Raw genomic sequence first — 24179 nt, forward strand, 5'->3', positions numbered from 1 at the left:
CTCAAGCAATTTTCATTTTAATTATATGCTTATCAGTTTTGCTAAATTACACAAAATTTTAGATACCCACACACCTTCTTACAGCAAAACAAGACTTGTCTAAAATACATAAGTTTTCTCTACAATACTTCTACTTCAATAAATGAAAACTTACACATTTTGAAAAAAGGAATCTATGATCAGCTAGAGTCATATAGATGCCTTGGGAAAGCTATTTAAGGTCTGACCAAGTCATATCTGCCTGAAAAATACCAACACCAGGAAAGGCTTTTGTAAGGTTGCTGCTAAAAGTCTCAGAATATTCTCTTCTCATCAACCAATAATGTTTCTCACCACCTTAGATGTCATCAGGTATGAAGATCTCAGTTCTTACCACAGTTTTTGCATCACTCCCAGCAAGTGGGACAATGGCATATTATTCATTCCCCACTGCCCCTGACAGAGATTTACTTGAATTATAGAGCAACATTCCTCATTCATTCAGGATTCGTATACTTGCCAGTTACAAACAAGAAAGGAAGGAATAATCCCCCCTCCTGCACAAAAGATGTGGAAAACTGAATGCGGGCTGATTTCTGAAAATGCTTTTCTCCATCAATTATATAACCACAAGGAATCAGGAATTTCATTTACAACATTCTTTGGTGACCAGGCAAATGGTTGTGCAGGTTCCTAGAAAGTTTAAAGCATATCCACCACTCCTGTCAGGACAGCTCTTGAAATACTTGTACCGGTTGACTTGCTATCTCAAATGGCAATTATCGGTATCGCTCATCTAAAAGTTCTGGATTCTGAACTTCATGATAAATCATATAAACTTGCAGTTGTATTTACTGAGATGCAACTCATTTATCTATAAATCCTTTCTTAATCCTAGTGCTACTCCACCTGAACTAGTACCACTCAAGCTTTGCACTTCTGGTTCTTTCTTAACACATTTCTTAACTTAGATTGAAATTCAATACATAAGTTTTTTGAGTCATTCTCGGCTTACACATTTGCTGTCATGGTCTGTTTTTACCCTAACATAGAGCCATCAGAAATGCAGGACATGGAAAAATAACCTTGCAGACTAAACAAAAACCCCTCTATCTAACAACAAAAAGGAAGCCAACATTCAGAAATATTAAAACTCTCTCACAATCCCTCCTTTTTTTCTTTAAAAACAAACAAACAACCATGATTCACTTCATGACCACATAATCACTCCAAGTCAAATCACGGCTTTAAGTCTCTTTATTTTGACTCTCCTCTAAGTAGAGCATCCCTCTCAATTCCATTCATTCTTCTTAAAGTACAACTAAACCTATTTAATTCAGTGACAAAGAACACTTGCTAATCTGACAGTTTTATTTAACATTAACTAAAAATCATTTGCAATGTTACGCCTACTAATTGAGTGAATGTTCGCATTATAGCACAATCCACAAAAAAAAAAATCTAAGAGATTAAGGTATCACAGGATTTCGATTTAACAAATGCTTGAAGATGCCACATCCAAAACATGACCTGAATAGAATGCAGTTATTCTTATTCTAACTGGTGGCTCAGCTGCCCTTATCACTCACCAGTAATCTGTCCAGTGACTATGCAGCATTCACAAATGATTCAATTTCACAGTTTACTTGTAAAATGCTCAATACTTGTAGCATATTAATAATGATACATCTTTTGGGTCCTCTCTTCCTGTCATTCACAAGGGTCAAAATAGATTTGTCACTTACTGGGCAAGAGAATTATTCATTTCTGATCAAATTGACAGTTCTGTGCTAGCACTTAGTACTAATAGCTGGTGTTTTTGACTTGAAATAAAAATGTTTCTGTAGCTGAAAGTCTTATACTTTAACATTGGAAGATTCAGCCAGAAAGGTTCTGACAAAACTTGCTACGTAAGATTCTGTCAAATTGTTTTTTAAATTTCAACTAACAAGGTAGAATGCATTCCTCTAGCAGTTTCTCTGAAGTTTTCAAAGCAAAGAAACTGCATTCACTGCAGCATTTAATACACAACCTTAACGCTGCTGATGTAGAGAATGCTTGTGTGTTTTTGCCATTAAGATAATATTTTACTTGTAAAATGCATTTGGAAATTACCACAAAACAGTTGAGCGCTCCCAAGAATAACTTTCCAGAGCATATAAAATACTGCGTTAAATCCAGTTATTTTTTAAACCTGCCTTGGCTTGCATTGCCTCTGACTGATCAGTCAGCTCCTTACGTAGGTTGCTTTGATTGAAAATCCTCCTTTTGCCAAGGCAGTACTCTCTCACTGCCTCTGTTCCTGAAAACTTTTTCCCCTTTGACTGTTACCATATGGCACAGTTGTATTGTTGTCATCCACTAATGCTGCGCAGTATTTTACTAAGTTTTGGAAAGAGAGCTTTGATGGTGTTTGCTGCCACCTTGAGTTCTACCACGTTTATGATGAAGCTCATTCAGCCCATAGGAAAAATTACTTACTATAAATGGTGTTACATAAAAAGCCTAAATAATATTTCAATTACCTGAACAAGGTTTGGTTGTTGTTTTTTTTTGGTTGGTTGGGTTTGGTTTTTTTTGGCATTCTCAGGCATACTGCTCTGTAAGGAATCTCCTTACCTGAACACCTTCAGCCCAACCAAGATACATTAAAACTCCAGGCATTACAGAAATATATCCTGCTTTGAAGTCTAAAAAGAAATTGAAAGTGCACACTACAAATATAGCACAAGCTACTCTGTTCCAGTGAATTTCCTTGTTTGCTTGTTTTCAGGGGGCAGGGGATGGACAACATTCCTGCATGAAGAATTGTAACTAACACATTCAACAAGCCAGAAATAACATATCAAAAAGTTATCCCCTATGTAGTGAGCATTGCTCCTTTCAAGTTGAGAAGATATTTTTTAGAGAGAGAGTAGGAAAGCTTGCATTAGGTGTCAGCTGAAAATATTGCTGCCTAAACCTCATATTTCAGAGTGGAAATTCTTTGAACTGAAAAATCTGTAGGTTTTTCCCTCCATTTCTTTTCATAAATGAGAATAGTTTTTTGTAAATAACGTTTTAGCATCCGTGTTTTATTCCTGTGTGCTCTCCAGGAACAAAAGTAGCACAGAAGTTGTGGATTTCTCCTGTCCTCTGTGCTACAAAGCTCTCTATCCCTTCCCTAGAAATCATATAGTCCTGGATTTTAAAATGCCATCTTTATGGTTTTCAGGATTATTATTATCCATTCATACCTCAGGTCACTAAACTGGCACAAGACGACTTGCAGAAGATAGAAAATGTGCCTTCAGCTGGCAGTTTTTTTAAAACCTGCAGCTGTTTAAAGAAGTTGAGAGATTGACATATGAAAGGGCACAGCTCAGGGCACAAAGATAAAAGGTAAAATTCTTTTATGCTTTAGTGTGCACTAGAGATGGAAAAATACCAGGTGTCATTGTGCTGTATGACAGCATTATTGACATACATTTAGGATGGTTACAGTACATCCAAGTGAGTTGAAAGACAACTCACTGCAAAGAAAAAAGAAAAATCCAGAGACTCTGCAGTACATTTTCCAATAAAAATAAACTGAAACCTATTTTATCGCTGTACTGTAGGAAATACCTGTTAGGTTGGGTTCATAATGAAAGGATGGAATGACTCAAGTATTTAAGGAATGTTGCTAAGCAACACCTTTTTATATAATTAAAGAGCAAAAAGCAAGTACAATCCATTAAAATACACTTTTCTGTCATGATTAAGAAAATGTTCTCCAGAAAAACTGTTACAAATTATAAGAGGAAATTATGCGTAACATGATAAAGCTATACTTTCATCAAATATACAAAACAAAATTCATACTTATCTTAAAAAAGAAAGATCAGGAAAAATTATTTCTGATCCAATCCAAAAACCTTAAGGAACAACCCAGCCTCCACATAATTTCTAATTTATGTTATCGTTTTTATTATGGTATAAATAACAAAGCCCATAAATACTATAAACGATTATATCTTAACTAATTTCTAATGTCCTTCATGTTAGACATCTTGCACACTTTGCTTCTTCATAGAGATTATTTTCTACAGAGCGATCATGCATTCAAATTCAAAGGTCTCTCCCTCGGAGACTCCAAAACCTGTTAACATTATACAGCCTTGTTTAATGACATTTAAAAATTTGTCTAAATTATATTATCTGAATTCCAGTAAATATGAAACTCCAAATAACTCATTTTACATGTATCTTCTGAGAAGCAAATATCTTCTTCCTGAATGACAGGATAAAATGATCAGACCATTAGCTCTTGAACTTTACTAGTAATATTGATTTTAAAAAAATAGTATTTGGTATTACAGCAGCAAATTTCTCAGACCACAGGGTCCTCCTAATCATGCACTGAGACCTGTATGTGAATTAACTTGATCAAGACTTCACACGGTGCAAGGAGTCCAAAAGTCTTAGAGAATTAAAAGCCTAGGCAACAAGTTTCATTTTTATCTCAACGCAAGGAAATACTATGATACCCCAATAAAGAACAAGTTTATGTATTGTAGGCTCCTTTGGAATAAGTGTTAAAGCAAATGGAAATAAGATTGAAGAGACCAGACATATTTCTCTCCTAGTAAAGGAATTTACCAGGGATAGAAGCTTGTGCAGATGAGTTTTCTATACACAGCAATTCCTCCGGATGCAATCCCAATCATGAGATCTAGGTTATGGAGATCCTGGAAAAAAAAACCCCAAACCCCCCAAAAAACAACTTTAATAACTCAGATGCAGTTTGTCCCATTTATCTACTTACAAATTCATTTTCAAGTTTTCTATACTTAAATTACTACTCCTGAGGCAAAAATTCAATCACTTATTTGGATTTTTTTTTCTCCCATGCATCTCTTTCCTTCAACATTATCTACTAGGTATTATAAACTTGCACTCATTAAAACAAATTGCAATGTTCATCTTACTACACTAGATATTCTTTAGGTCAGTATCAGACTAAAGTTTCGAGTACAGCCTTATTAATTTAACCATGGGAAAGAAGTTGAAGTACTTTCCAAGATCAGTCAGGTAAGTGTCACAGAATTTTGGGAACTGAACATAAATGTCCTGACTCTAAACTGTTCAAAAAGACAAAGGAAATAACTCCCCATTTTTTCCAAAAAAGTCTCACCAACAAAGACTGGGCAGGAGGTAACCACAATTCTGCATATCAGAGTATGCTAGAGGAATATCATTCATTAATATTTGATATACTAAACTGAATTCATTGTTAACTAAAACAAAAACTGTACTTTAGCTTAACACGTTCAACTGGAAAAATGCATCCATAATCCTTTATATGTACTGAGATACTCAAGAGGAAACACATGCTTACATATAAGCAAACACTTGGTCAATTTGACTCTAAACCCAAACTGATGTTACAAAAGTTACAAATCTTAGCTTCCTATTTCTCTATGATCAACACGTACTAATACATTATTACACAAATTTCTAAACAGAGCCGAACACATGCAAGTGTAGAACCCATTGGTTAAAACATCAGGTTTGACTCAAAAGTAGCTTCAGACTATTTTGTAAAGCATGGCAAAGGGTAATGGATTCTCTTAAATCCTTCACTAGCTTAGCTGCTCCTCTAGATGGTAGTCTGTGTTCAGTTAATATACAGTTTTCTTGCATGTCCAATCCCAATTTCTTTATATTAGTAAAGTACAGAAGAATAGAACGGATAGCATGTGCTCTAACACTACCGTGGAAAGTCTACAATGAATGCTTTAAAAACAGTTGAAAAGAAGCATGATACAGGCATCTGAATGGATGAAGCTGAGCCTAATTTGCAGGACGCTTTATAAACCTCCATCGAAATACCACACCAGTTCACAGAGAATGCGCATAACCTATTTAATACACAGTGCATTAACACTGAATACTGACAAGATGAGAGGAACACCAGTCCTACCTCTGAGAGAATAAGAAGAGAAAATCATTAGGTAGGTAGCAGTCCAAATGCACTTAACGGCAAGGTAGCCCAGAAACAGCTGAAATTATTACTTATCCTCAGCAACTTTCTGCCCCACTTTGCCAAGAACTGCTGCTAGAGGAGCTGGTCGAATCTCCATTGGAAGAAGCTCACAAACTGCCAGTTTACGCCAGCATACACAGGAATCCAGAAATGACACCCCTTTATTTTAATACTTGGGGAGAAAACTGAGGTATTTCAGGAGATGAACTGCATGTAATTTAGCTGCCCCTGCCATGATAGGGCCAACCTAAAGCAGGGCAGAAACCTGTATTATTTAGCACTTGGAGCTTACTCCAGGTTTCTGCTTTAAAAAAAAAAAATTAAAAAAAATCAATACTGGATGAAAAAACAGCTTTAAAAGAAAAAGCTGAAGACCTACATGATTTAGCAGAAATAAGGGATTAGCTAAACACTTGATCAGGATTAATTAGGCTAAACTACTCTACTTTCTCTGGAAACTTTGTAAGAACAAAGTTCATTCCCCACTCCCCTTTGTCCTAGTCCAAAACATTGGCCTCCTGTGCTATTTTGTTATAGTTACTTCTCTTGTGTTACACTTAAGAAATCTGAAAACAAGACTTTGGACTAGCATAAAGAAAAAGGGTCTCAGAATAATGATGACGTAGATGTCCATTTATTTCCCTTTTTAAACATTCATGCTGTTAAATTGTACAACTGAAAAATAATATGCGTATATTTTTCTTTTTATCTGTTTCTTTATAGAGATAATAAAAACTAAAGATAAAAATGATCATGCCAGGCATCTAGCTAGTTAAATACAGATTCACATTTGATTTCATTTACAATTACCATCTGGATTTTTGCAGTTATGGAAACAATATTGATTCTACAAATTTCCTATCTTCGTCTCTCTGAGTAAAAATGAAAGATGAGTTAATATCAGACTAACTTTTGAGCCAATGAGACAGTGGTTCAGAGTCAAAAGCAGATTAGGAATTCAAGAAATCTCAATACAGTTTTCAGGTATTGAATTCACTCTCCTGAGTTTCTTGCTACTGTTTCATTTTTTAATATTACAATTTTAGCAGTTCAGATTTATTCTCAGAGAAAAGCAGAAGTGTTTGCAGATCAAAAGTGAGCTTATATTAATTCACTAATGGACATCTCATGTTTAGCAAGTTGCTAAAAAGAAAGCTCACACTCAACTTCTGCAAAATATTTATCTTTGTACCATAAAACATTAAAATTAAGAAAACTAGGTATTCATCTGTTCTTCAAGAAACATTATTCAGAAGTATCCCATTTTCAAGCACTGGTACAGAAGCATCAGCTTCTTTTGGCCATTAGTCTAAAAGGCAGCTGTTACCTGGTTCCTCTGCATACACAATCTAAAAGGACTAAGACTATTGTAACAGCAAAGAAATGAACCATAATGATCCACAGAGATAAAGCCTTTCAAAAAGACAGTTTAACTAGTTCCCGCAAGATCTGTTCCAATTGCTCGGATCTGACAAATCTGGAGGGGTGATTTAAGAGTAGTGCTAAGTAGGGGGAGGATAACAGGAGGCATGGCAAACATACCTGCCAAAGCTGGGGTATAACATGGAACCCTCTGTGAAGCAGCAGCATATTGGGGAGGAAGTATCTAACCTTCACTACAAGCTTCAGAAAGACTGTTTCAAACTTCAGAAAATTGTTATTTACAGCCAACACGGGCTACCAACTGAGACCAAATGCTGAGGAGTATTCTTCTGCAGAACTGCTGCAGCACAGGCAAAGCACTCCGCAAATGGAAGACTACCCACCAGAAGACCACGCCTAGAACGTCCACGCTGATATAATCCAGTGCTGTCACTTTTCTTATAGGCCTTCAGGGGCATAATCAATGATAACGTGTTGGTTGAAAGATTTGCCTCATGGCATTCAGTCCAAGCAACAACTTGTAAATGATGTTTTGGAAGTGAAAAACTCCAGAACCAACCAATCATACCTCTACTAATAACTCTCCCATCACAGCTTCCATCTATTTACAGCCAGAGGATTTCCTGGATCAGAAGGCTTTTTGTATGTTCAACGGACTCCAGTGAATCATTCTTCCACTGAACTGCCTAACTGCTCTTGATACATATTTCATCTTGGTCATCCATTAAAATAGCAGTAATCCCCACAGTTCAACTGCAGCCATATGGAAAAAGTTCCTTTTGCTTAAACCTGTCTCTTTCGAGGGAGACACAAGCTCCTTAAATCTTTCACCTACCAAAGAAAGTAAAAAATAAAAAATTGTTCTTTATTCATGCTCTCCATGCTGTTCACCTGCTACAGAAGGCTTTTCCTTAAAACATTCATGATTGTTATCCTTCTCTGTACTTTTCTTATTCCATTTCCCACTTTGAGATAAGGAAGGGAAAGGAAGAACAAAACTCCACATCCAGATTATATCTAAGCACAGATTTAAAAGGTGGCATGACATTTTCTATTTTGCTGTCTATTTCCTTCCTAGCAGCTTCTAATTGTCTAGATGTTCAGTCCAAGTGCTAGAAAAAACAGACCACTTCAAATGCTTTCATCCTTCAAAAAAATTGAATTGTGATAAAAATATTAATTTGGATTGAAACAGTAGCAAGACAGTCTGCATCTTAGCAGCCTGGAATAGAGAAGGCTTTGATTCAAATCTGTACTTTATTTTATACAGATCATACAGTTTGGTGTCAGGCAGAGGCTCATGACTAATATTCTGACAACCTGTGAGCCCTAGGTCATTAAATATGAAATAGTGCACTGGTGAACAAAAAATAAAGATACACTGTTTAAGCAGATATCTCCAGAAGGTATTTCTACTCCGATAGAGCAGCCCAGTACACTGCAATGAAATTTCATTTAGTTGAAAATGTCTGAACCCACTCTAAACTATCCTCACTGCTTGGCACTGGTACGACCACTACTGATGTTCTGCATGTAATTTCGTGGCCTACAACTCTGGAAGGATGCTGGAAGTTGAAAAGCTTTAAGAAACAGCATCCCATTTATATTAAGAGAATAGCCTCATGGTGAAAGTCTTGGAACTTAAGTTGGTTTATCAAAATACTAGGCTACAACAGAAGTCAAATTGCATAGACTGGTCAAGTTAAGTGCATGTAGGGAAATCTCAAGTGTGACAGTAAAGGGTTCTTAACTAAAGTAGAAAGGTGACAGATCACCCAATGGACAGACAATGAACTTAAAGTCAGATTTAATAAGATGCCCATTTAAAGGTAAGGTAACCACCTTATCAGAAATTGGGAAGGCTTTTACATTGTCAGAAGATATAAGAACATAAGAAATTTGGTCACGTACACTAGATTACTTACCCACAACCAATCCACGTGAACCAAGGTATCTATCACCTTTAACAGTTGTCATATAACAGTTGCCTCTCCTGATACTTGTATCAGATGGTATGAGCACAGACAATTCATATTTTGATCGCCTCAGTTATTTCCTTTCTTTTGTACTTTTCCCCATCCTTAAAAAAGGACTCTACTTTTTGAGCATTGTATTTCATGAATATCAATGTAATAACAGTGACTTTAAAAAGATTACTTTAGGAATTCTTAAAAATCTAATGCAACTCTCACTTATTTGTGGTAGCATAAAGAAAAAACAGAATAAAACATCACACTGAAGGAAGAAAACGACCTTTTCTATCCCTTCCATCATTCCAGAAATTGATGATTTTTTCATTAAAATTCTCAGTGTCAGGATTATTAACAAATCTCAGGAAAACGTTAGGAAAAACAGTAGTCATCTTCATTTAGGAAATCAATCATCTGCACTACACTTCATTAAGTTTTTATACTACAAGCTTTATGCCAAAGTAATTTGCTATTACTTAAAAGCACAAATGGTAAGTTGCACACTAGGATGCAATTAAAAAAAATATTTTGAGGATTCACCTCAGACAGCTAGTATAATCAAAAAATTAAATCCCAGCAGCCAGTGAAATACTAGGATATGTTTCTTATCAATGCACACCCTGTATCTGACAGGTTTTTTTTGTGTCACTACACATTTTTAGTGGTCATCTTTCACGCTGTTAAATATGGCTTAGATTTAGCCTGCAGTCAGAGAATAAAGGAATGAAAAAAAAATCTCTATATTCTTAACACTGTGTTAGAAATTCAGAGAAAGTAAACTCTTAAAACGCCTGCCAACTACATCATAGCACTAAACAGAGCATTCATTTTTTTCATGCTAAGATATTCATAAACTTTAGTAAAAATATTAAGTAAAATATATTGCAGTATTGAAACAATTTATCTTAAAAACACATTATTGCTCTTTTGAGGAGATCTAGCTTATTTGGTTGAAATTTCAGCACCCATGTTACACAGAAATTATTGAAAAATTACCCAACTCTACTTAAAAATAACACATGATAAAGCCAATACTTAAATGCTACTGGTTTTACTGCTATTCAGTTCATGTAAAAAAAGGCTTACATTTTTTTTTCCAAGTGAAAAAAAATCACAATGTAAACATACTCTACCACTGTGCAATTCCACTCCATAGAATTCAAGTGTTCGGGCTATATTTATATAGCAGGACTCTGCTTCAGATTGCTTGAGGCCACTGAAAGAGGGAAAAAAAAATATGGATCATAGTCAAAAATAAAAGACATGATATTAAATTTATTCCAAATGCTGAAAACCAGAAGAATCCCACAGCCCAGTGTCTGACAAATAAACCTCACTAACTAGTACCACGAGTTCTTCACTGGTGAAGGCCCTCCCAAACTCCACTCAAAAAATTGAGAAAATTATACAGAATTTTATTACCTTAGCCATTCTGGACCTGTTCTTTTTGGAAAAATAATTTGTATCTGTTTTGCTTAAAGGGATGAGGAAACAATTCCCCTATAAAAGCTTCCTTTATAACAAGAAGCTTTATCTGTAAATATTCTATATTGCGTAGTCTTCTCAGAAAGAAGTCATTTAGAAGAAAGATTAGAAGCAGCAATCTACTAAAAAAACAAGGGGGAGAAAGAAGATTAAATAAATTGAAGTTATGAAACTCACCGAGGAAAACCTATCTGAGTTTATCTACAAGCTGTAAGTCCTAGCATACATTTTTCTCCCGCTGCTAGATGTGAAACGTGCTACAAGACTTACAAAAATTCTATCTTCTGGTCTTCTAGAAAGCTTCTACAATTCTGAGACTTTTTTCCCCCCCAGGGACAAAAACTCAAAAATCCCCACATCCTCAAATAAACAGTTTATATATTTTCATGGAAGGGCTACATGGAATCTACTAGGAGTTTTAAAAACCAAAGAATCCAACAGTAATCCCTACCTAGTTGGTTCTCCCATGAAGCCTACTAATTATTCATCCGAGAAGGCAATGTGACCTAAACATTTTTTGTTTAGGTCACATCCTTCAGCCATGATAATGAAAGTAGCCCCTTCCAACAAATTGCATGGCCAAGACCAGTCAAGAATCGATGAGACAAGAGGCAGTTCTAACCTGGAATGTGCCATAGCCTATTGACATTGTGCTGTGTCCAGAGTGATCCTGGTTTCACAGCACAGATCAGTGATTCAAGCACTACAGCGTGTTCGAGTAACTGTAAGAACAGACACTGAGGGACGTGTGTAATATCTACACACATCTAAGTAGAAAAGACATACAATATCATCTGATTATATCTACTACTAAGTGCAAGTAAAAACAAATCTTTGCTAGGTAAGCTTCCAAAACGACATGCATAAAATTACATTAATCAAGTGCAATTTAAATACAACCTGTAAAAAGCAGTCATAATATTGTGTTATGTTAAGAACTACGGATAAAAAGGCATTCCATATAAGGCAGTAATTCTCATTTTTAAAATGGGCTTTACCTCAAAAGGTGAACATCTAATACTTCCAATTACACAGAATCACATATCCATCCTTTCAAATTTTAGGCCATCAAAATACTACACCCTGAAACAGCCACTCTAGGAAATACTACAATCATGCTCCATGAAACTGAAAGTTACCTTGAACTGGAAAGCCATTGCCAGCAGTGTGGCTTGAGGATATCACAATATTGGAAAAAAGAGCAAAGAAAAAAAGAAAAAAGAGCTGTTTGTTCATGATCCTGAGATAAACTGCCTACTCAGATCTACATCTACAGTGACTGCTGTCACCTTGATTTTAAAAAAAACATTAGTAGACCTTATCTCTTTCACTGTGTCAGAAAGGTAGAGGAAAAAAAACACAAACACAAAATGACTGTTTTATTATACAACAGGATGCTGAATATGTTTCCAAGAGTATATTATTTTCAGTTTTTAAATTTTGATCAAGAACTTGTTCAGAAAGATGGGAAAAGTCTGTTGCATACCAACAAACTTTAATTCTCAATTTGTATACACCATCTACACCAGACCAATCAAGCCTTATATCTTGAAGGGGCAACAAGAAAAAGTATCTCAGCACCAATTTAGGTGTTTTTTCTTGTTGTTGTTAGACCTCCCTACTCAATTAGAGATGAAATAAAACCTTGAGGTCCCTAAGCTGGTGGTAGTTACTTGTCAAGATAAACAAGCAAGAGGAAACTTGGTGAGAAACAGGCAAGAGAAAACTGGTCTCGATGTCTCCTTCCAATTTTTATAGCTGCTGATACCCAAGGGCTAACAAACATCACCTGGAATATAAGCATCATATGAAGTTTCAAATGCATCCTTCTCCTCAAACCAATGGCTAGATCTAGCAAGCACTAGGAAAACATTACCAATTTGTATAATATCCACATCCTAAGACCTCAGACTACTTATGTACTAAGTGAAAAATGGTAAGAAAACCTTGTTAGAATAAACTACTTACAGAAAAAAACAATCTATGGATTTAGGGATGAACACAGAAGGAAAATTTCTGAAGCTATAACAGTTTAGTATGACAGGACTTGCTTTCTCAATGGTTATTTACTGCCCACTGAATATTGTCTAATATGAACATGTTCATGGAACTACTTTCTCAGAATTTGCAAAACTGCACAAAAACTAGCTAAAAAAACCTTGCATTGAGCTACAATAGACAAGACATAATATGTACCACACAACATCCTGGTCTCTAAATTGGAAAAGGCATGGATTTGATGGATGGACCACTTGGTGGATAAGGAACTGGCTGGATGGCCACACTCAAAGGGTTGCGGTCAATGGCTCAACGTCCACATGGAAACCAGTGACAAGCGGCCTTCCTCAGAGGTCAGTACTGGGACTGGTGCTGTTTAACATCTTTGTCGGTGACATGGACAGTGGGATTGAGTGCACCCTCAGCAAGTTCGCCGATGACACCGAGCTGTGTGGGGCGGTTGACACGCTGGAGGGAAGGGATGCCATCCAGAGGAACCCGGACAGGCTTGAGAGGTGGGCTCATGCGAACCTCATGAAGTTCAACAAGACCAATTGCAAGGTCCTTCACCTGGGTCATGGCAATCCCAGGCACAAATACAGGTTGGGCAGAGAATGGCTTGAGAGCAGCCCTGAGGAGAAGGACTTGGGGGGGCTGGTGGACGAGAAGGTCAACATGAGCTGGCAATGTGTGCTTGCAGCCCAGAAAGCCATCCGCATCCTGGGCTGCATCAAAAGAATTGCGGCCAGCAGATCAAGGGAGGTGAGTCTGCCCCTCTACTCTGTTCTGGTGAGACCCCACCTGGACTATTGCGTCCAGGAAGGATGGGGAGGGACTCTTCATCAGCGAATGTAATGATAGAACGAGAGGTAACGGTTTCAAACTGAAGAAGGGTAGATTTAGACTAGGTATTAGGAAAAAATTCTTTACTGTGAGGGTGGTGAGGCACTGGAACAGGTTGTAACAAGATGATCTTTAAGGTCCCTTCCAACCCAAACCATTCTATGATTCTATGGCTTCTCAAGTCTATATCATGTTTCAGCAATTCCAGCCCTTTAATTTTCCTTTGTGAAAGTTTCCCATAGGATAGATACTAAAGAATGAAAAACGATAGATGTTTACAGGGCTGGCTTTGCAATCCTGTAATCTAAGAGTGCAAATTTAAAAGGGATAATAATTTACAGATATCCCATATGGTCTACAACAAATAATATTTACTCCAGATCAGCAGAAATCTCATTCTAAAACAACACTGTTCTCCTCAAACTGTAAGAAGATAAATTCTCCTTTACGGTCTTTCCTTCTCAGAAGGCCTGGTGAACACAAGAACCATTCTTGTCAGGTATGTTACTGGCAGTGATCTAGTCAAAACCATGTCTCAGACATAAGTATTCACTATGAATGCCAAAGGAAGATGCAAGAAATACTGCCAGGATACACAATAGTTTGTCTACCTCTCCTTGCACTCCGAAATAAATAGGCACGAAGAGCTGAGTTTCAAAAAAGGTGTTAAAACAATAAAGAAACATTTTTCCCAGCCTTGTCTACTCAAGTATTTTTATTCAGAACTTCATTACCACCACCTACCTGAATTCAAACACAGAAGTTAAACTTCTCAGTCGTCAAGGCTTCAGTCTACCGAAAAGACTCAATGAAAGCGTAAATTTCACTGAAAGGACCCAGAAAAGAAAGAAGTCTTTCCAACTGACCCTACCACACCTTTGTCTGAACCAATGGTAACTTCTAGTCTTTTCTCTGCAGGACATAACCGATTTTATACTGCTGGCTATGAGATCACTAAACACACGAGTTCAACCCAACCACTTCAAGACTCTTCAGAATCTTCCCTCGGTGGTCTCCAAGACTATTGATTCCTAAAGACAAGCAGATTTATTCATGCCTGTCTGCAAGTCCCCCTCTAAAAATTTCTGAGCCTACTGGAAACTGCAAATTAATTTGGAAGGAGTAGAGGTGTCAGCTGTTGTGTTCCTGAACATGAACCGCTCGGAAAGCAGTCCAGATTAGTACCTACACAGAGGGAATGACTGCAGTTTGAGTTGAATGGCTACCTCTCTTTCGCCCCATAAATGACAAAGCAACATGCATGTTCTGGACTGCTACGCAGCACAGAAGAACTTCAGAACTACTCATTACACCTACTATCAATAAAAAAAACAAGAGGGAGAGTACTGAAAGATGACAAAAAGAGTCGAGGAATATCAGGAGGAGATGAAAATGGAGATATTTCAGGGTATAAATCAAAGAAACTAGGAAAGTGGGGAACTAGCTCTGCTGCAGTAAAGATACAGACAAAGAGAACAAGTCCACAGAGATTTGGATTTCATTTGCTTGAATGCTCACAGACAATTTTTTAGGTTGGCATATTTGCATTCAGCTTGTGAGTATCTGATCAACACCACTAATTCTAAAGCTGCAGTCTTACAAGAGACAAATCAGCAGAGTAAGAAAGCGTAATTAGCAGCGGACTGACTAGAATAATCTGTTGTAGCCTTTATATTACACTTAGGAGAGCGGAGAGAAAGCACAATGTTAATTGAAGTGTTTCATGGTGGGGTAGGGGTCCCCATAGATAGACAAAAAAAAAAAAAAAAGAGAGATCTATAGGATTTGAAAAACAGTCAAATGTTCTTGATCCAAAAAAACCCTCAAACATCTAGTACAGCATTCTAGATGGTTGCCATTAACAAGGTATAATGTGGACTGATCTACTGGTTGTTATAGCTAGAAATTTATTTAAACATTTTAACACATAGGCATCATACTCTGTATATGATTATTCAAGCACCTACATGACAAAACCGAGTATTTCATTTAATAGAAGCTATATGAAATAAACCCATCTGCTGTAATGAAACTACTAAGAACTTGAATCTTCCTTTTGGCATTTTTTTTTTTTCTTTAAAAACTCAAGAGGTGAGAGAGAACTAAAAGTTAATGTTACCTGTGTTGTTCATGTAGCGATTCTACTTTGGTAAGAAAATCTTTGTTCTGCTCTGGTATAAAGTTGTAATTTGACAGATATCCTGAATGATGTACTGAAGCATTATAGTCTCCAAGTTGTGCTGTTAGGAAACAAGAAACACATATACAGTTTTCATAGTTAATTGATTATTATTTAGAAGGAATTCCTTCTCCTCATTAAAACATGTACGCATATGGGAAAATGCGGGAATCACAAATTATTTCCCAACAGGCTAGAAGTGTTGAACACAGGGAATTGTATGACATCAGTGAAAAAAGATTTTTTTCAAAAAACGCTTACCATAACTATGATTTCAGGCATTAAATGACTTAGTACTTTATGTAGTTACTTATATAGCCCCACTTTTGCGTCACAAGCTGTAACACCACCAGAGAGGCCTTAAATACCACATCAGCACAGACGTGCGGTAGTGTAACATTAGAGGAAATCAAACTGCTTCAGTAAGAGATGGCAAATGAAGTCAAGTTGATTGACATTTACTTGACTATAACATATTAGAAGTCTTCAACAAGATCTGTCACTTAGAAAGCATCTAGTCTTCAAACTGTCAGGTAAAATGTTCAAACTACCAACTGTGGCTCTGTCCTAACAATTCAAGTGTTCATCTTGCCTCAGCTGAACATGAGTTACTTAAAGCACAAGAAATAACTGCTGATTTACACATAACATTACCAAGTTGCTACCAAAAGTAAATAAACTTTAAAAAAAAAAGTTTTATCCCTTCAAAAATGATACTAATTAGTAAATAATTTTAAATAGTTACTAGATAAAAGCTAATTCTTATCCACAGTTGGTGGTATAGTTGGTGGAAACTAAATGAAAGTATAAATGACCATAAGTTTATAGCCTCAGCCTATGCAAGTTTTCTTTAAAAGCTAGTTCAGCATTAAGTTTGTACCCCAGAAAACATACATAAACCTTTTACTTGTTATAAATATGCAAGGTTTGGGGCAGCAGGGAGGTTGCTTTACATAAAGTACTTGCCTATTTGCCACAAATTCACCTAGTTTCAATTAAGCAAGTAATTCAAACCCCATATTCCATGAAATCTGTCTTTTCATTAAACAGCTGAAGAGATTAAACCCTAAAAGTGATGGTATGTTTAAGCAAATCACTAGAACCTGTACTAATCTGCTTTTTCCCTAAGGAGCATGAAAGAGTTATTATAAAGCATTAAAGCTTCCCAGAAGTTACTAGTACAACTTGTAAATTAACACAAAATAAAGTACTTGTATAGACTGCAAACAATTCAGCATAGAAAGCTCCTCAACTAAATCGAAGTTAAAGAACATACTTTTAGGAACCATACTATTATCATTATTTTCCAGAAAAAGCAAAGCATGAAAGAACAATTTAAATGATTCAGGCTGAGGGGTAGGGGAAGTTCTGGACTTTGTAACTTACTGCTACAATAACTATGGAGTATCTTTAATGCAGGGGATAACTAACATTGAACATATAATATTCAAAAAGCATGATTTCTATGGTCTAGGAAACAGAACTACTGTGATACAAAACAATTCCCAGGCAAACGCGGTCAGAAACTAATATAGTTGCACAACTAGTTGTCAACATCAAGGGAAATAATTAAATAAAAAAAGTGGAATGATAAACAGTAAGTAATTTACTGTAAATGCAGATGAGATGTCCCTGCAATGCTTTACCCTTTCTTTTCAAAGGTAGCCTGAATTTTAAATTAGTTAGCAAAATGGCTGACAAAAGACTAAATATTTACCATTAGAACCAAAATGCGTATCTGAACACTTCTGTCAAATAGTATCTCTCTGAAGAAGAAAACAAAACAAAAAAACCAAGACAGAAGGTCCAGAAGTATAACAAGACACTGAAATAAATTTTAGGAACATCTATACATTAACAAAAGTTCAAGTCTCTGCCAAGACAAGGGCAATAACAATGAAATAACAAAATAAGAACTTTTTAAACAAAGTAGGTATGTTAATAACAGCGTAAAAATAAAGCACGTAGTTTCACAGATTACAGTAGTCGATTGAAGACTTTCCTTTATGAGCCATTAACACAAGCCATCTTTTCTATGAAACACAGTCTGCATTTTTTAGGGGTTGTTGGACTAGCTTGAATTACATTCTTGTCAACAGGAAGAGACCAGACTGACAGGAATAAGACAACTTAATTGTCCACTTCAATTTTATTTGCATTAGGTAAAAAAATTTTTTACTGTAGTTTTACCTTCTCTAAAGAGGGCAACTGCTGTTCCTTCATGCGTTATGAGGTAGAGTCTTCTTGCTCATCTTCCAAATATGGAGGTTGCTCTGGTCTTTTTTCGTCTTCCTTCTAGCTACCTGAGGTCATGTCAACGAGGGGAGCCATTTAGAGCACTATTTGCTTCTCCAACTCCCCAGCCAACTGTCACAGTTGAAGAGAAACTATAAATGCTGATTGGTAGACATCTTGGAAGACTAATGATCTTGTGCAGGATTTAATTATCCAAGTAGGGAAAAAAAAAGGTTAGGGCATATTAAGACCTCAGAAGAAAAACCTTGAGGTTTCTACCTCTTTATGGATTTCTCCAGAAGAGAGCAGAGGGGCAAGAAATATTAAAGACCTATTTCTAATCTGAGTTGCTCCTGGCATAGTTTCTGTTCTGATCACATGAGCCAGCAGATACCAACTCAATGAGGATAAAGTTAAAAAAAAAAAAGATTATTTTTACCTTTCTCCATTCTAGCCAACTATTGCTCTTTAATTCATTATAACTGGAAACGAATACAGAGTAAAATGAAAGAAAATGGAACCAACGAGGAGTTAAAAAAACCCAAACAGTTATTTGAATATCAGATTCTTGTACTTTAGAGTTCTGTATCTAATATGAAAGGCTTTAAAGAAGGGAATGTGATGACCATCCATTTAGAGGGCATATTCAATAAAAAGAGGACATTTGTTTTATAAACTCTTAGCAAAACAGCAGCACAACAGCCAGGTAGCCACAGAATAACTTCCCATGGATTAAGTCCCATGTTGACCTACCAAAACAGCGGTTGTATAAGCTCTTAAAAACAGTAAGAATTTATAAATGCTTGAGAAACAAATAAAGATATGGAGACCATAGATCTTTACACGGGATTTGAACTGCCTATGCCTTATTGAAGCACTATGGAAGCCTAAACAAGCCATCTTTTTTTCAGACTTTGTAAAAGAGTTTGCTCAGTTAGAACAGTGTGATGGGTATATATATTTTTGTCTGTTTCTCCTGGCAGCAGAAAGACTTCTGTGCAGGAAGGCATCAAAAGGACTAACTAAAATGAAAAAAAAGTACACATTTTTATGAGCTTCAGATACAGAGGGAAGGAAGACCAGGAACAAGTGTATTCATGTAGCACTGATATATTTCAATAGGAATTCTCTGGGTACATATGAATCTTCCCTAGAAGTACCAGATATATTGCTGCATTAAGGGGAAGAAAAAAAAAGAAAAAAGAAAAAAAAAGAGAGCTTTATAGTGGTAAGATCTGATACATATGGAAGGAAAAAAAAGCCACTGATGCCAACAACTCTTACAGTAATTACTGAGGCTTCATTTTTTCATTTGTCAGTTGTCTTATATATTAGGGTAAGGCAGCACTGATTTCATTTCTGCCTTCCACTACCCCAAAGGGAGGGTGCAATAAAGACAGAGCCAGACTCTTCTTTGAGTTGCAAACCAAAGGGATGACAGACAACAGAAATGATCGATTTATATATCCCAACTACGTGGCATCCTTTAAAGTACAGAAGACAAGTTGGTCTCCAATTCTGTTGAGTTTGCTTGTAAACAATAATAAAAAAATTGCATACAAATTAATATCACAAGAACCTATTTCTGCATATGGGCATTTCAACTAACTAGAGATGTCAGAAGGCAAATATATGAATCACCATTGGCTAAGCATGATGGGAAATCGGTTATTGATAATATGGACAATTTGGTCCAAAGGAATGCCTACAAAAACTAGTCCTTGAATACAGGTTTAATATCAACTTTCTAAAGACCTGAGAAGTGTACCAGAAAAAAAAATAATCAAGTAGTTTGACATTAAATTCATAACTTTTTGCAGGATTGAATATTTTAGGTGACATGAATAGAGCACAAAAGTGAACCGAGTTGCCTGGTTTTAAAAGAGGATAATTACATAAGCTGATCAGGTTCCCAGTGGAACAGAAAATAACCAAACAATGGGACAAGTCTAGCGTATGAATTATAGAACTAATTTAACTTCTATCAAGGAGTAAAAATCCTCAGGTATAAAATTGCAACCCAGGATGAAAACATAGTTAGGGTCACATGACTAGCCTCCAAATTAGGACAGCAACAATGACTGACATGCTGAGATAAGAGTGAAATATAATATTAAAGTCTAACAATAAATTTATCTTCATATGAACACTGAGGTACAAAAAGAAAACATACTTCCTAATCTGTACAGTTCAATCAGTTTAGACATTTTAAATGACCACTTTGTGGCACAAATAGAGAACAGAAGAAATATGATGCACCGCACACTATAAAGTAAAGCAGTTACTGTTTCTCAACAGTAACTACAAAGTATTCAGGTATGAAAGTGCTTCTGGAATGGGAAAATAATTCACTACTGCAGAATTCAGTTTCAAAGAACCAACATAAAAATGTAGACATTTATTGAAGACTAAAAAGGAGCATTGAAATGAGCAAAATCCATGTAGATGTAAAGATTAAAGACACCATGTTGAAAATGGTTATCAGAGAGAGACTCCAAAAAGGAACAAAACCCTTATAAGTGGATGCTGAGAGAAGGAAAGGTGTTTCAACAAGTAGAACCTGTATCCAAATAAGGACAAAAGCACAAACTCTAACCCACTCAAGCACTGAGTAAGAGTGATGTCCCTACTGGACAAGTAGAACCAGCTATCGTGGATAAAACTAGCCTGTTTTGTAAAAGGAAATAACGCTTCACATTCAAGAGCCCTTAAAAAAAGGTTCAATCTAGAGATGACTGTAAACAGCTGCTTATGACCACTTACGACAACTGGTCACTTTGTGGTAAGACAGAACAAGAAATCAGACATTAATAAAAACAAAGGAACATTTGCAAAAAAAAATTCCAAAGATACATACACAATGTTGGTCTCCAAGTTATCTACTACCACTCAAGAAAAAAAAAAGTGTCAGTCATTGTAATACCTTTTTTTCATTAAAAAAATAAAAAAAATAAAAATCAGCAGCTCAAAACCCAGCCACAGTTAAACAGCAACAACAACAAAAAAAACAACACAAGGAAAAGGAAAAAACAAATTAGAAAATATAAGTTATACTGAGTTGCTATTTCTGCATCTCAAATACGACATATACTTCAGAAACCATACAGTCACAATCAGAAAAAGTACTGAGAAAAGCAAAGCGTAATCCAAAGTACAAAGAGTATTCATTTTGAAAAAGTAGGGGGATAAAAGACTTATGGGAAGAGTTATCGGTACTCCCAAAACATTAAGAGGTTTTGCAGAACTAATGCATCTTAAAACTACTCTGATCTTCTGTCATGTATGTTGTCTCTCAGCATTCACCACTACTCATTATCATAATACTGTATTACATAGACTTTGACGCTGGGTAACTGTTCTGTTCCCCTTTTGAGTTATGTTACACAAAAATACTTAATAGGACCATCCACCTTAAACATACAGAAGAACAGTATCAAGTCTACGAGGTACTGTAGAAAGTCAGCTCCTTCAGTTACAGCACTGGCCAATATCCCAATCTAGCGCTCTCCACTCCAGAGATTACAGCATTGTACTTTGTTTTGAAGTGTTAAAGATTCAAAAAATTATTTGTGGCACAGTGGAAGAACACCAAACAAACAATATGTGAAGTAATGCTCTTCTAAAGTGGCCTCTGTGTTGCCTAGCACAACTGTAAAATATAATTAAGGGAAAAGAGTCCAAACCAGCTGGAGAGCTGCTGTATACAAACTATCAGGACAGTCTTAGAAGATCTGTTGAACAAAGATGCTAGCAAGCTCAAGAGCAGCAACCTAGACCACAGTAAACCATATGGAAGAAAACAGGCATGTATTTCAATTAATCTCTCCAAGCAGATTCTTATATTGGGAGTTTCATCATACAGATAACACTCTGGTACTGCCGATGGCAGGTACTGTAAGACACGATAAAAGGTACCTGTGACTGAACAGCATTGCTGCAGGCTTCAGAAGAACAGAAGGGGCACGCACAATCCTTAGACTACCCAACACATCTGGTAAATAATTTCAAACTCTGGAAATTCAGCTCAAAGTTCTCTTTGTTCATCCAGTCTGATTTTGGTTCTGAGGCATAAGGGCTACAGGTGCCCTGGAGAGTAGCAACAACCTAACTGACCTCTAAGCAAATTTCTCAGCTTACATGATGTCCTTCTGAGCACTATTTCACTTCAAAAAAAAAAAGCATAGGTGAGGAGCACACACAGAGAAAAATACCCAAATGCTAGCTATGAAAAGAGGCAGGTGTGCATAAATTAGGAAGTCTGACATTTCAATGTAATTTCTATAAACAGAGAAAGGGGCAAAATGAAGGCAAGTTAGAAGAGTCAGGCAAGAAGAAAGCTGATGAGGAAATTATGTGATGCAACTCCCACTGCAGAGCTGTTGATGTTCCTCTAAATCTTACACCCCACCTCCTCCTCTGGAATCTCAGCCTTCTGGTGTACCCAGAATTCTAACTCTTATGTCTAGTTCCTGAGGGACTTGCACACTAAGCTCAGCTTTCCTTGAACCCTCACTCTCACCAGCCTTCCTTTTCTTAGAAAAGATTAAAGCCCATTTGAATCTCAAGCAAACAGTTTGGGAACAAACTCCCAAAGATAGATAGCAGTATGCTACAGAAACCTCCTAGTTCTCAAAGCAGAGCTGGGAGGGCAACAATATCACAGGAGGTAAGAAAAAGACCGCAGTCGTAATGAATCACTGAGCAACCGATTTTTTGTTGGCATTGTTGCCGCGCTTTAGATTCAAGGCCCAACCCAGCAAAGGATTTACGCACGTAAGAGCATATTCCCACCAAACCCATGGGACTTCTTACATACCAATAGTTAGTCACTTAAATACTGTTCTGGAAATGGGATATTACTACATGAAGTGATAAAAAACAAGGGGTGCTAAATTAGCTTTGTGACATTTTAAATGAAGAAAAGTGATAGACACACTACATAGGTCTTTTATTTAATTTTATAGACTGTATAACATTCCCATTTTACACTAGTAAATACCCGAGACGTATGATTTATCATTAGATTGCCTTTTTTCAGTATGAGAGTATCCTTCAGGCTTAACAATTTCAGAATTATTTGAAGTGTACCTTAATAAGTTCTCCTTAAAAAAGGACTTCAAATTCCACTGATCATTTCTGTCAAAGCACATTTACTGATAATAAGCTAGCAACTTATTCTTCAAGTGTCTGAACTGTATTGGTAATCAAGTTTAGTCACATGCTATTTAGACACAGTATTCACACCCACTTGCATTCCCCCGTAACTTAGCACCACCAGACAGCACAGGCTGTGCCACAACGGTGCAGAGCAACATCTCAGGGCTTTATTTCAGAATCACAGTGCTGAATGCAAGCACCTGTGCAAAGGGCAATACAGAGCAGCAGCACTCCAGCAGCACAACGGACATCAACTGTCCCTTTGCAAAACTCAGACAAAGCCCGTGAAGGTCAACCATACAACTGCCACATGTGAAAACTATAGTTAAAAAGCAAGAGCAGAAATATCAAACGTCAGACTTCTGTGAAGTCACAGAAAGATATCTGTGACAACTGCTCCACCTTTTAAATAAATAACCTTAAGGCTGTCAGACAACAATGATTTCCCCTTCTGCATACAAGGGAAGTTACATAAGAAGAGAGCAGCCTGAAATACACCAAGAAGTGGCAGTAATAAGAAAAAGCTCAGGTAGAACTGATCCATGGCAACTTAAGACAACGTCTTTTTAATAAGCAGATACCTCGTATCCAAGACCTTCAAGTCTCCTTAATTAGTATGATTAGAAATTAGAACACCAAAAGAAAACTATTTAAAACAATTTAAGTTGACAAGAATCCTAGCAAACATGACTAGATAAGGAGACCTACACACTCAGATTTGAGAACGTCCTTCCAATGCCATCATCTGTAAGTAAACAGCAACAACCTGGTAGCAAAACAAAAACTATGTTTTTAAGGGAATACATCTTTCTATTAAATGTTCCATTCTTTGCTGACGCAGAGAATAAATACAGTCATCATACAAACAGCAACAGAAAGCCCTTCAGCTAGCTAAAAAGAAAGGTTGTTTGTTTTTATTAAAAAAAACCAAACAACCTAGTAC

At 36.5% G+C, this 24179-nt stretch overlaps 1 protein-coding gene across 3 annotated transcripts in view; it reads right to left on the minus strand.

The window, feature by feature from the left end:
• PTPN3 (protein tyrosine phosphatase non-receptor type 3) overlaps window positions 1-24179 on the minus strand; it is a 133184-nt gene that overhangs the window by 59322 nt on the left and 49683 nt on the right. For all 3 annotated transcript variants that reach the window (XM_074576352.1, XM_074576353.1, XM_074576350.1), the window contains exons 8-10: window positions 15785-15905; window positions 10468-10555; window positions 4600-4688 (exon numbers count right to left, since the gene is read on the minus strand). In XM_074576352.1, the coding sequence (XP_074432453.1) occupies window positions 4600-4688; window positions 10468-10555; window positions 15785-15905 (298 nt within the window). The remainder of the gene's footprint in view (window positions 1-4599; window positions 4689-10467; window positions 10556-15784; window positions 15906-24179) is intronic.

Source organism: Larus michahellis, chromosome 2 (assembly GCF_964199755.1).
Source record: "Larus michahellis chromosome 2, bLarMic1.1, whole genome shotgun sequence".
Classification (NCBI taxonomy): Eukaryota; Metazoa; Chordata; class Aves; order Charadriiformes; family Laridae; genus Larus; species Larus michahellis.